The sequence below is a fragment of the Tinamus guttatus genome, unplaced genomic scaffold, assembly GCF_059628265.1.
Source record: "Tinamus guttatus ecotype Peru unplaced genomic scaffold, ASM5962826v1 Tinamus_guttatus_pri_ptg000055l, whole genome shotgun sequence".
NCBI lineage: Eukaryota > Metazoa > Chordata > Aves > Tinamiformes > Tinamidae > Tinamus > Tinamus guttatus.
Window position 1 is genome coordinate 1,537,078 of NW_028288589.1, and position 13,659 is coordinate 1,550,736.

General features: G+C 48.8%; 1 protein-coding gene across 1 annotated transcript; it reads right to left on the reverse strand.

The window, feature by feature from the left end:
- Nucleotides 1-3,224: 3,224 nt before the first annotated feature.
- On the reverse strand, nt 3,225-13,427 carry MCM3 (minichromosome maintenance complex component 3). Its single transcript, XM_010223454.2, has 17 exons — nt 13,165-13,427; nt 12,837-12,949; nt 12,046-12,254; nt 11,711-11,841; nt 10,812-11,050; nt 10,405-10,513; nt 9,490-9,643; nt 8,626-8,757; nt 7,992-8,200; nt 7,376-7,550; nt 6,614-6,740; nt 6,088-6,238; nt 5,725-5,865; nt 5,280-5,383; nt 4,897-4,979; nt 4,487-4,562; nt 3,225-3,682 (listed from the first exon to the last, which is right to left on the reverse strand). Exons 1-17 carry the CDS (start codon nt 13,243-13,245, stop codon nt 3,484-3,486), a joined length of 2,433 nt encoding a protein of 810 aa, XP_010221756.2. The 5' UTR covers nt 13,246-13,427; the 3' UTR covers nt 3,225-3,483.
- Nucleotides 13,428-13,659: the final 232 nt, after the last annotated feature.

Below are 13,659 nucleotides of genomic sequence, written 5' to 3' on the forward strand. Positions count from 1 at the left end.
GAGTCGCCCTTACCAAATGCCCTCACTGCTCTCGCCCGTGACCTGCTAAGCCCACCAGCCTCCAAAAGCCAAGGCGTTTCTGGGAGAGAAAGGCTCTTCGGATGCTATAACTCTCCTTGTTATGGTCCAGATAAATTATGTACAGGAAACAGATTAAACAAAAGATGGTGTTTAAGAATTCATGATAACTCCTAAGTATTGCTAGTAGTCAAACCTACTTGGTAGCTATTATCCAAGTGATTATCCAGGTGAACACCAAAATTTTCATCCCAGGTCGTTTCTCCCTTCCCAGAAAACATGGACTTGTTTCCTTCATGTGATTGAGAGTTCTGCTAGAATGTTAAAAGTTAAATCAGTGCAGCTTTTGTTTGTTTGTTTTTCAATAACACACTTTTCCACAGTAAAATCATAGATCAAAAGGCAGTGAACTACAAACAATGGTTCAGCTCCAGATCCAACCATGCCAGTGCAAGAGGTTTTGCCACTTGCCACTCCTGTCACAGGAGTTCTCCTTCCACCAACCCACTCCTTGAGTGGTTTTGCAAGAGCAAGCTTCTGCATGGCCACATTTCCCCAATTTAATGGTTTAAATGAGCCCATAGGACTTTGCACATAACTTGCACTGAAGCTGATGCCAAGGGAATGGAGTTGTTCATGTCCTCCACAGGACTAAGCAGCTGCCCAAGGGTTTGTATTGCATGATAGGGTTTGGTTTCATACAGCACACTCTATCTGCAGAGACAAAGGAAAGGATCAGTGCAAAGCAACTGCCTGAGCACCTCATGGTAATAAAGAACACCCCTCCCAGTCCTGGCACTGAGTACACTTTTAAGAACTGAATAGTTAAAAAGAGAGAAAATATCCTAGGAAGAATGATGCTGGAGCAGGAATGTCTTTTATGCAGACTCATGGTGGTGATCACTCATGATCATGAGCCAAATGCATCCTGTCTTGCTACATAATTGGACCTACTATCCTCACCCTCACCCTGCACAAGGTATTCAGTAGCTAAAAGAACGCCCAGTGAGTGTATGTAATCTATGCACACACATAAATACATATTATATATATATATATTTTTCAGATTTACTAGTACAGGAAGCATCACTAAAAGACCTTTTCCTCATGTCATCTTTGCCATTCAAACCACACAGAGAGCTGATGTGCTCTTTCTTCCTCCCCTTTATGATTTTTTAAATCTCTCTTAAACGTAAATGGTTAATTAACTTTTCTCTAGAACTTTGACTTTTTTCATCCAGGTGGTTCTATAGCTAGAGTAACCTAGGGATAATAAACATTTTAATAAAACGTGTTTGGTTGTTCATTGCAGAGGATCAAAAAGATTTGACCAAGTTGTTCTGAAATTATGTACTTCCTCCTTCCACCTTCTCTCATGTCAGTGATCCACATCTAACCAGTGCCTTCAGGAGACATAAACAACCAGAAATTGTGCCAGGGATCAACTCTACTTCAGGATGGAAGCCACCAGCTCAAGACAACAGCAGTAACAGACCTTTGGGACCTTTTGTAGCTGGCACCACTCCAGTTCAGCTCCTTTGGGCAACCTCAGCCTAGATAGACAAGGCTAATAGTAGATTTCTATTTGCATTTACTGAATTTATCTAGGACTGCAATTTTACTGCTGTGGTGGCACAGTTTAAAAATCCTACTCAAGCATGAATCAGTCTAAGAGAACACACCTAAGCTCTGCAGAAGATGCCCAGGTATGTTTGGCTCATTACTCCTGCCTGGAGAGCTTTGCAGCATGGAGCCCAAACTGTGTGTGATATATCCTGCAAGACATCAAAGAAGCTGCAAGACCACAATCCTTTAGCAGGTTAAGTCCTCTTGGTTGCAGACAACCAAATCTCATGCCCAGAAACAGGCACAAATTAAATTTAATAAAGCAATAAATCCTGGGAGAAACAATATCTAGACAAGTTTTATTATTCAAGTAAATATTTATGGCATCACTGACACAGAAAAGCCTGGAGCAGATTCTTATGCAAGGGAAATGGGACATGTGAGTTATACCGACACCCTGACACAGGCAAGGACCACAGCAAACAGCCTGCACTGCTCAGAGCCCTCTCCAGAAGTTAACTTTAAATTCACAAGGAAAAAAAGAAAAACAAAAAACCCCATAACAATAAAAATAATCCCAACCTTTCAACAGCTCTGGCATCATGAGCAGCTGAGAGAGGTTTTACCATGCATTCAGCTTTTTGAAAGCCACCTCTGGCCAGGGAAGTTTTTAGCTTCTAGTAAGAGGTTTTTCTCAAAGAACTGGTCATCTACATATTCCAAAAGTAAGACCATTAAACATATCCTCCAAGAGTCAGGAAGAGATTTTATAGTCTCAGTAGGTTACCTTCTAGATGAATACAAGGAAACATGTGGTGATTTAGCCAGGATCTGCAAGTGATTTAAGAGCCCAGGTCCTAATAGCATTCACAGACCAGGAGTACTTCTTAAAAACTTGACCCTTTGCTTCAAAAAGTTTCCCATTTGTGGTGGGTCCTCTTATATTCATACAGGAGAGGCTTCAAACTACAGAACCCAGGAAGAGGTTCAGAGTATTTAACAAGAAAAACACCACAAACACCTAAATAAGCCCTGCCTTGCAATTGCCATAAAAGACCGGACCCCTATTCTGAATGTCTCATATCCCACCTTGTCAGGGCGGAGACTCCCAACAGAGTTGTAAAAATCCATAAATTAAGCTGATCCATCGGAGCAAAGCAGGTTGGAATGTACTTGTCCCTCAGTTGTTGCATCAACAGAAACTGTTCTCTATGAGCCAGTTAGGAAACCAGTGCTGAAGAGACTGGATGTCACAACTAAGAAGGCACAGGCATTGAAGGTCCAATATCATTTTTTTTTTACCACCACTGCTTTTGAGCATTGGATTCCTAAATCCTTTTTATTCAAAGGCCAAAACCACTATCACCAGCTGGTGAGCTTGTGCATGGTTACAGTAAGAGAAAAAAAAAAAAAGGCTTGTTTTACACACTGATACAAAAGTGGGAAGGAAACAGACTATTTCCAGTGTGATAAGTCTCCATTCAACAAGAAAATATAGATTTATATGGGTGGGAGCCTGCAGACAGGATCCCTGCATTAAAATCAGAAAACCTCAAGTAAAATCAGGTTGACTTCTTGAGCTTGTGTATGACCAAGACCAAAGCTAAAAACAATACATTAAGATTAATAATTTGCATGAAAAGGTTTCTTTTCAGCTACTTGTAAAAATAAACATCTCCTAAAGTACTCCATATTGAAGGCAGTGATGCTAAGAGAGCTTTCGGAGCTCCTGGCCTTTTTGGTGCCAGCAATGCACAGGAAGGACTGTAAAGTGCACAGACTCAAGCTCCCCAAAGTTCAGCTCAGCCAGACGAGGCATTCAGGAGAGGGATGAAGGAAAATACAAAGAGTCTCCAGATAGAGAAGTCCATGAGAATTTGGGCTCTTCTGTCTAGCAGCTCAGATTAAAAATATAATGTCATCAGACACCATGATCTGGTTGTCATCCTGCATATGGGATAGCGCTGCCTTCACTTCAGCTGACGAGAAGGGCTCAGGGTTGTCCCGGTTGATGGACTCCATCACGCTCTTCAGGCCCACGGATTGGGCATGGGAGGCTTTGAAGACCTCCAGGAGGGCAGCCTTGAAAGTTTTCAACCTAGGCAGGCAAAGTGAGAAGTAATCCGCATCAGAGACTGAACACAAGTCCTTCTCTTTGTGTCCTGAAGCTGTTTAAGAAGCAGCACCCAGCAGGAGAGCCAAAACTGGAGCAGGCTGCACCTGGCACCCAGCAATGGTGTGAACTAGTACCTCTGGTTAGGACCACGGAATGGCTACATGCACACAGCCCATCTCAACCCAAAGACACCAGCTCCAGGCCCGAACATCGCCCAGGAATGGGGTCAAGACAGCCCTGTCTCCATCCCTTGTGCAGGGAGAAAGCTTCAGCTGGAGCTCTGAGCTGGAGAACTGCACTGAGCTGAATAGTCACATACACACAGCTCCCTAGCACCTTCTACTGACCATTAGCACCATCAGCTGTGGTATCCCTGACCCTTAAAGTTACGCATATGCACAAAGCAGCATCTCAGCCAACAGTTCAGGACGAGACCCACCAGCTGAACTCTAAGCAGCTTCGGGGTTGCAGTCACACTGCTGCAGGTAAAGAGGGGTCGGGCCTTCACACCACCATATGTTCTCCTGCCCTGCTGCCTCAGGAGAGGCTTGTCAGATGGTTCCTTATACCAAAGCCTTCCAAATCCAACCTGGTTATTTGATCATTTTACACAAACAAGAAGCATGTTATGTTTCAGCTTACAAAGGGAAAAAAAAGGATCTTGCTACATTACCTACATGAACATTATCTACCCCACATCCATATTTCCAATTGTACTACAACCCCTGCACATACTCATGCATAGACAAATTCCCTTTTTTCCTACTTTTGTAGCTCCCAACTTACCTTGCGTCAGTCAGCTCTGGTTTCTTTGCTTCGCCTGACGCCGCAGGTTCAGGTGTCTTGGGAGTGTGTGCCTGGACTGGAGCAGAAAGAGGAGAGTTACATTCACCCTGGCCAAAACGCAGATCCATGGCTTGACACAGCCCTTTTCATACTGCAGTGCCAAGGTCTTGGCTGCACCGTTACAGACAGATGAGGCATGATGGGTTTCTGGCAGGATCTAAGCGGAGGCAGTCCATGCACCAGCTGAAGGAGAATGGTAAGGCTGGAGCAGCACTGAAATTACAGATACTGCACCAGGCCAAGGACCCTGAGCAAACCCAGCGTGAGCTCACTTCTCATTGCAGTGCACAAGCCCAGAAGGCAGTAGCACCCACAAAGAGTTGTGTGCCAGTGGAATCCCAGGCACTTACCCTCTGGCATCTCCTCCTCGGCATCACTGAAGGCGTAAGGGTCGTAGGAGCCTCCTTCGTCCCCGGCACGTGCCTTCTTCCTCCTGGGCATTGGGAGAGGAAGACATTTCTTTGCACTGAACCACAGACCTCAGGAACAGTACAGAGTTCCTTGAAACATCAAGCTAGGACAACCTGCAGCTTGCGGGTGGACCCACCTGCCATAAACCCAGCCATAAACCTCCACACATAGCAGGGCTATGAGCATGTTCAGGTGTCTACCTACACTGTCACCACAAGTGTCAGGAGAGTCAGTCCTGTCCCTGCCAGCAGCCACTGTGCTGGCCAGAAGAGCCCGGTCACCTTTGTGCGATACCTTCCCTCCTCCTTGCTCAGGCTCCTACCTTCTCTTTCTGCTCTCTTCCTCGGGCTGCTGATCCTCCTCCTCCTTTTCAGTCTCCGAGTCGTCCTCTGCCTGCTTTTTGCGCTTCTTCTCTTTCTCCAGCACCTGCACAACAAAGGTAGGCAGGACTCAGCCGGCAGGTAGGATCCCTGCTCCCTCTGCCATCCCAGGGCATCGCTCCTGCTTGCTCCCAGAGCAAATCTGCCTCTTTCCGACACTGCCTTGATGACTAAACAAGCCAAAGCATTTCAGTACTCTTCAAGAGGCCTGTCTGCTCAACCTCACTGCAATCCAGCTCTTATGCTGGCACTGGAAAATGGCCCTGCTACACTAGCAACCCTGGGTGCTCAGCCTGCACAGGTTTCAGAGCCCAAACCTCCCCTTTCCATGATCTTTTCAGGACCCCACTTCTGCCAAGGGCTTCATCCCCCTTGCCATGCTCTGACCTTTTTGAAGTAGGCATATTGCACCAGCTCCACGGCTGCTTCTGCATCCTGAAGATCAACCGTCTTGTTCATCCTGGCCTTTGCATGGGCCGTGGAGAGGCGGATCAGGGTCTCCAGGGTACGGGCTGTGACTGGGGAGGTCTGCGGTGAACAGCAAGAAACCATTAGACATCGCGTCTTTATAGGGTCCACCAAGCCCAAGGACATCAGCACGTGGCCTTGTCCCACTTTGAAGCCCCAAAAGGTGTCTCATCCAGGGCAGAAAATACCCATAATGGCAGAGAAGAGCGTATAACTCAGTTTCTCTTCCCAGCATTAAAGGGGGAGAAGAAGCTGCTTTGGAAGAGCAGTGGCAGAGCTCACCCTGGCGATGTCGGAGTCCATCTGGTCCTGGCTGCGCAGGCGGGAATATTCCTCGGCTATGTAGTTTGCCGACTCCTGGGTCAAGACGGGCTTAATGATCTTTGCTACGTGGATGTATTTCCTCATGAACTCCATGCTGACGATCTTCTCTCTGCAGGAGAAGCAAAAACACCCGTGTTCCCAAAGGGATAAGCTAAGGAAACCTGCAAAAATAGGGCTGCATACAGAAAGAGAGAAGGCGCTACCCAGGACAAGGGAAATTCAGCTCTAGGACATTCCCCAAGCTCTTGGTGGTGCCTGGCCTTAGGGAGCAGCTGCCACAGTGGACATGTTTCAGACCTCCCTTTGCATCCTGCCTACACATCTTCACATGGATCATCCACAGCATCGCTGCCCCCTGCTCTCAGCCACCACCTGGATGCCAGATTACATTTTTCTGATTCACTCCCTAGGCTGGAAACCCCCACAGAACCAGAGGAAAGAGGAACAACCAGGGCTGTTCCCTCCCTGTGGACAGAGGACTCACTTCCTTCGGTTGGGCCCATGCAGGAGGTCATCGTGTTTCTCATACACTTGGAGCTCCTGTTCCTCTTCCTGCACAAAGTCGGGGTCCTCTGTCGCCAGGATCTCCACGGCACTGCCCAGGGGCATGGCTGGGAAAACAAAGGGGTGAACATGATTTTAGCCTCTTGCAGTACCACAACAACAGTCTTATGTGAGCAGGCCCGAAGTCACATACTAAATAGCACTCAGCAAACCCACGAACCCTGGACCCAAAGAGTTAGTAACAGGGGCCACAAGGCTGGGAGCTTGGATAGGGAAGAAGGATAGGACCAAGCAGCAAGGTAGTTTCACTGTCTGGTTAAGAAGGGTCCATGTTGAGGACTTCCAGCACTGTGGTGATGCTCCCCTTCTCATGGAGAATGTAACACCACTTTCCCCAATGCTACCAGCTTCTGGAAAAGGGAGCAATGACATTCAGGTTGTGTCTCAACACAAAGAGCCCAACTTTCTGCTATCCCCACTGCCTCCACCATGGCCAGACAGGACAGAGACGGACAGTGGGCTACAGAGGGCAGATAGAGACTGACTCAAAGTCATGGCAGAGCAATATTCAGTGTCCCACAGGGAACAAGGATCCAGTCCCTTCATGCCTGCAAGCAACAGGGAACCAACCACAGCCAGAGCGAGTCTGTAATTCTTGGGCTCCCTATTGCGCGCTCAAGGAGGAGGGAGTAACCCCGGCCACAGGACAGCCAAGGGCTCCCAGATGGTCAGAGTGACTCACCGTCCCCATCCTGCTCGTTGGGGTTACGGTATCGGTGCATTCGCAGGACGTGGTCCGAGATCTCCCTGTCCTGCTCAGGGTCCATCTGGTCCAGGACGATGAAGAGCAGGTCAAAGCGGGAGAGCAGAGAGTCCTGCAGGCCGATGTTCTCCATGGGCGTCTTATACTGGTCGTACTGCAAGAGATTGAAACAGTGAGTTACAGGAGACCTTCATGGGGTAACGCAGGCTGATAGGAGAGATGAGTGAACCTCCTTAGGCCAGGCCTTAAAGGATGGATATACAGGTAGTCAGACACTGCCTGCAAACTCCATACTAAACACAGCCTGCTGCAGAAGGCCTACTTCCCCCAACTCTGGAAGATGCCCACAGATGTTCTTATGTGCAAAGAACAAGAACTTGCAAAGAACAGCCCCTCTCACTCCTGGGACAATTCTGAAAACAGCAGCCACCAACCAACCAGGGCTTTGTCCCAAACATCCCAGGCCCATTAGCTCAGTAAAAAATGAGTCACTAATTTGTGGGGGTATTTTTTTGACTTTTAACAGAGGTTAAGATAGCTCCTACCAGCCTTCCCTGCCGAAGGGACCCTGGGCCGCCAGCCCTCACCCACTCACCCGGCCGTAGACTGGGTTTGCCGCAGCCAGGACGCTGCAGCGGGAGTTGAGCCGCGCGTGGATGCCAGCCTTGGCGATGGTGACGCGGCCCTGCTCCATCACCTCGTGTATGGCCGTACGGTCGATGTCGGACATCTTGTCGAACTCGTCGATACACACCACGCCACGGTCAGCCAGCACCATGGCTCCTGCTTCCAGGCGCCGTTCTCCTGCAGAAGGAAGGTGGCAACGGTCACCCAGCATCCCAGCAAGTCACCATCCCCATCACCTACTGCATCATCCCTCCAACTAGGCTAAGTCTCAAATAGTAGCAATTATTTTGGCTCAGGCTTGTCCATCTCCTACTCTCCTTGAGGTTAGAAGGACATTAAGGAAGAGGAACTGACCTACAAAGAAGACGATGAGAAGCTGTCAGCCATGTCCCAAAGAGGGTAAAATTCATAGGGAAGACCATCACGTAACAGAAGCAAAAAATCTATCCCTAAACTCTTATCATTGCCGTAAGGGTTCTGGCCAAAGCAAGGCCTACGAGCAGGACAAAGAACAATCCTGGACCTTGTAGACACCCTGGTGTCAATTCAGCATCGGGCAGCAAGCCGCTGCCAGCTCTCACAGGAGCCAGCTCATTGCTCACCAGTTTCTTGGTCCGTGGTGACAGCAGCAGTCAGACCAACACCTGAGGAGCCTCTGCCAGTGGTGGGGATGGCCCGGGGTGCAGTGCAGAGCACATACCGCAGCAGCTGAGATTTGGCAACCGAAGGGTCTCCTGAAATGGAAAAAAAAAGACTGCATTAAATGGGGCTGACTGCAAAAGCAAGCAGTTTTGCAGGACGAGATACAGCTCTAGCTCTTTTAGATAGGTAGCAGCTACAGGTGGGCAGTAAGTTGAACATCAGCCTGGCAGTAGAGCAGGCCAGTAGCATCCTGGGCTGACTGAGTAAGCAGCTAACAGGACGAGGGAAAAGATCTTTGCCTTCCATCTGGCAACTATAAGACCACACTACCTGGACCCCATTTCCACTGTTTGGGGCTCCTCAGTGAGAAGGGAGGCAGTAAGGGGAAGAAAAAAAAAGTGGGGCGGGGAGGGGGAGACATTTTATAGCTTTTAGAAGAGAAAGTGAACAAAAAAAATCTCCTTGCCTTCCCCAACTAACTGGAGAAAACAGAAAAGATAGAACTAAACTTCTCCAAGAGACACATGGTGACAGGATCAGGAACAACTCTGAACAGAGCAAATCCCTCTCTAAGGGTGGCCAAAGAGAGGGAGAGTGTCTCAAAAAGCCTCTAGGATCCCATCCCCAGAGACAATCAAAAGTCACTGGACAAGTCCCAGAACAACCAGACCTACCTTGGCTCTGCTCTGCATACAGCATGAGGCTATAGGCATCCTGAGGTCTAATCTCAGTTATTCTATGAAATCAGACCTGCTTTAATTTTCCTGGTCTATTCATCTCACATCCCCTTAGACCCAACCTAGGGCTCCCCAGCATCTCCAGACCTATCAGCAAGATGTTGATGTCTCCTCGGATGCGGCTCCCGTTCTCCAGGACTTTCTCCACCCCTCCAAGCAGCATACAAAGAATGGCCTTCTTGATGTACTCATGCCCATGGATACTGGGAGCCAGGGATTTTGCCAGCTGGTCAAAGATATCCTAAGGCAGAAGAGGCAAAGCACAGCCCATGAGACAGACAGCAACAAATAAGGACAAGAAGCAATTCTTTACAACTCAGTGTGAGCACATCCATGCAAGAAAAGAGCTTATTCCTATCATAGAACCATATCAGCAAAAGTTATTTACACAACAGAAGACATGGAGTCATTTTATCTTTCTTTAGACATCATGTCCATGGATCTAATGGCCTACATCCCATCACCCTAGCAAGCACTGCAGGCAGGAAACCCAGTAAGTGGAAAGCAGGCCCCTCAGCCTCTAATACCCTCCATATCCCTTCTTGGCCCAGGACTTGTGATTTTGCTAGGTTTTCTTTCAGAGCATTGCTGATCCACACTGCAGTATCATTCTATTCCTGATTTTGAGGAGAAAGAGAAAGGTATTTATTCTACAGATTATTTCTCTGGCAACTACCTAGCAGATTCAGGAAACAGATCCATCTTGACAACTATGCACAGAGCTGCCAACACTCAGGAAGCTCTTTCATTATTACAGAAACAGCCAAACCAAGCCAAAACAAAGAAAAAGAATCCCTCCCCCCCCCAAATTTGTTGAAAGTGTGAGCAAAATGCAAAAGACCCAGTAACATTGCTAAGAGGAGTGAAGAGTTTACTCAAAGCCTACCCGAGAACAGACTTTCTCTTAACCACATGCCAAAGCTTTAAAATTGCTATAGCCAAAACCTCATGCCTGGGCACAAGACTGCCTAGAAGACAGGCTCATAAGTAAGATTTAAATACCTTGGAGCGACTTTTACTGAATTTCTTGATCTTGGCCACATCAGCAGCAGAATAGAGAGGCCGAACATCCTTGCTCATCTGTTTCACGTTACAGGCAATGAGGATAGTCCTAAAGAAGAAACACAGCTATGGTCACGTCTGCAAACCACACAGAGGCCTACAGGTCACAGAGGTTTTTGAAATTATTGAGTCTAATTGGACTACTCAGGGAACAAAGCATCTTTAAGAGGGCCCAAACACCTCTGCACAGAACTGGACTTTACAACTCAATACTGATGCTCAAGAGGCAGCAACAAGACCAGCTCTGTGATTGCTACCTACTTGCCCTATCTCACATGCCAAAAACGTGACTCTACTGAAAAAGATAAGCATCCTGGAGCTGTCTCTCAAGCCAGAAGGGGACTCACCTGAACGTCCCTGAAGTGTAACCCCCTTTCTTTCCTGGTAGGCAGCGGTATGTCCCGACCACCTGGATGCGGTCCCCAGGCTTTACTTTGTCCACTAGGTCATCATCTAGGATGACATCCACAGAGCGTGGAAGCTGCCCTGCTGGTGCCTTCTCGGGCATCTCCTGGATGGTGATGCTCTGATGATCCTTGTAGACTGAGAGACCAAACTCAGTCTCCAAGGGGTTATTCTCTTCATCCTAAAAGAGGAACAGCCATAATAAGAACAGCAACATTTTTGGGAACACTGGAGAACAGGTCAGTTGAGCAGTGAGAAGACTGGCTGCACCATGCAAAATGCACTAAACCACTGAAAAGGGTGGAAATAATCAAGTCTGCTAGAGCCCGGGTGTCACCAGCTCCACCATTAGCACCCAACACTGCTAGTACACTGTCTCTCCAAAGCCTGTTGCTAATGTAATAACATCACCCATGCAGAAGACCATATGAGCAAGGAGGGCATGGGGAGCAACTGGTCTGTATCTGGGAGTGGGAGAAGGTTCACCTAAGGGTGCCTACATCCTCCAGGAGAGCACAGACATGAGGCATCAGCAGAAAGGGAAGTGTCTGCAACCCCCAAAGAAAAACAGCTAAGCATCTCACAGCTGAATCAATATTATAACTAACATGTGAACTTCCCAAACAAATGCTGTTCCGATGACTATATGTCTAAAAGAGACTTTTTTTAAAACGCTCTTAGCAGCTGTCTGGCTCTGTCACATCACGCATTTTTTTCTCTACTCATGGACTGTGTAAGCAGAGTGATGAGATCAACAGGGATTTGAGACCCTGAGCTTATAGACAGCATGTTCTCCCCAGACGGTCTTGCTGATACGTCCCACTAGGCCACTTCAACTCACCTTTGTAGGGTAGACAGAGCTGGATGGGAAAGCATCCAGAGAAGTCATGTCTGTATATCGACGCTCAATAGTTTTCTTAGTAGCTGGGCAATAATGGACACTCCGGACAACCTTTGGACGAACCAGAGAACCTGAATTTGGAAGCAAAGAAAAAAAGAGTTGAGGAAAAACAACTCCTATCCAATAAGATTTTCACTTGGGACATGTACTGATAGACTTTGACAGACTCCTGGATGAATTTGAGCCTCACTGCAGCAAATACCTCAACCCTCCACCCTGCATCATAGCTACACTCCAGGCACCCAGTTCTTCCCCCGTCAAACGCCCACACTCACACTTGGTCACGATGCCCTCCACACAGACGACACAGCTAAGGAAACAGGCGGTCAGCGTCCGGGGAGACACGTGCTTGGAACCAAAGCTGCCCTCGAGCCCAATGTAAAAGTCCTCGTATTGCTTGGCGTAGGTGGCATCAACAGAGGCAACAAAATCCTTCAGAGCGCGCTGGAAGGCCGTCAGCTCCTCAAAGGCGTTGCTCAAAAGCCTGAAACGGGGAGAGATGATGATGCAGTCGGATCAGCACCACGGAGCAGGTGCTACTGGCATAAGAGCAACCTCAAAAGTCAATTTTTTCCCAGGCCTCCCCACACTCTGGAGTGTCACCAGGAAGGTGAGTAGAAGGCCCAAAACAAACGAACAACAACAACAAAAGAAAAACAATAACAAAAAAAGCCTATCAGCTCAACTCCCACTAACAGCAAGAGGCAGACTCAACCCTGCCATATCTGCAAAACCGCACATTTTTTCCCTAAATTAACTCAAAAGCCTGATCCAAAATAGTATTAGCATCCTAAATGAGACATTTCATATCATGCAAGCAGGCCCTAGATTGCTGCAGAACTAACAGCTTTTACCAAATCAAGGATTTTCGAGCTTTGGAAGGGATGTCAAGGAGAAAGAATAATGCCCATCTTTACAAGGAAAAAAGTGTTGTTGTGGTCCAAGGAAGGCCCTTTCTTGCCAAGTGAGATATATAGAAAATAGGTTAAACTTTTAAATCTGCCTGGTGCCAGAGATGTACCCCAGCACCCCACTCAGCACCCGTGCGAGCGTATTGCTCCCTAACCTGCTGGCTCTCCTCTCGTTTTTCCTCCGCAGGTCGTTGATGTTGACAAGGAGCCGGTACTGGTTGTCACTGATCATGTCCCGGACTTTGCTGTGGTAGATCCCTTGATCTTCCTGCAGAAAACAAACAAACAAAAATGTTACTAATGCTGCCCAAAGGGAGGACTTCTGCAAAGCGCCCCTTGCTTGAAGCATTTTAAAATAAGCTGGTGTCGATGGGGGTCCCTTGAGGGCTCCGCAAAGCAGCCTGGGCGCTCCTCCCGCATCACACCGAAAACGGGTATTTCACCCTCCGTGCAACCCCCGCTCCGATGCAGCCCCCCTCTCACCTCATCGTCCAGGAAATCGAGGTAGTCGCGCTGCGCCTCTCGCAGCTCCGCGTCCTCCAGCGCGCCCACGGGGGCCGCCATGCTCCGCTCCGCACCGAGGGGCCGGGAGGAAGAGGAGGAAGAGGAGGAAGAGGAGGAAGAGGAGGAAGAGGAGGGCGCACGGCCCGCGCTAGATAAGGGCCCGGGCAGCAGAGCTCGCTCCGCAGCCGCGCGGGACCCGCTGCCGACCGCGCACGCTCCGCCCTTGGCGCCAAAACCGCGCTTTCCCGCCACCAAAGCGCGGCACGGAGGGAGGCGCGGGATCCGCTTCCTTCCCACCGCCGCTCCCCATTGGGCGGTGCCGCCCCGCGACGCCGAGACGGCAGCCAATGGGAGAGGCGCGGGAAGCCGCGGGGGCGGACGCGCCGCGGCGCCAGCCAATCAGCGCGCGGGGGGTGGCACGGGTTCCGCGCGGTGGCGGGAACTGCGCTGCACGGGGATATTTTTACTTTATAT

Bases quoted from the DNA above. Each gene is read 5' to 3' on its own strand.
- MCM3 (XM_010223454.2), bottom strand. From the start codon at position 13,245: ATGGCGGCCCCCGTGGGCGCGCTGGAGGACGCGGAGCTGCGAGAGGCG. The intron at 9,644-10,404 runs GTATTTAAATCT...CTTCTGCCTTAG, and splicing joins TCAGTAAAAGTCGCTCCAAG to GATATCTTTGACCAGCTGGC. The intron at 8,758-9,489 runs GTCTGGAGATGC...TTTCCATTTCAG, and splicing joins CATCAACATCTTGCTGATAG to GAGACCCTTCGGTTGCCAAA.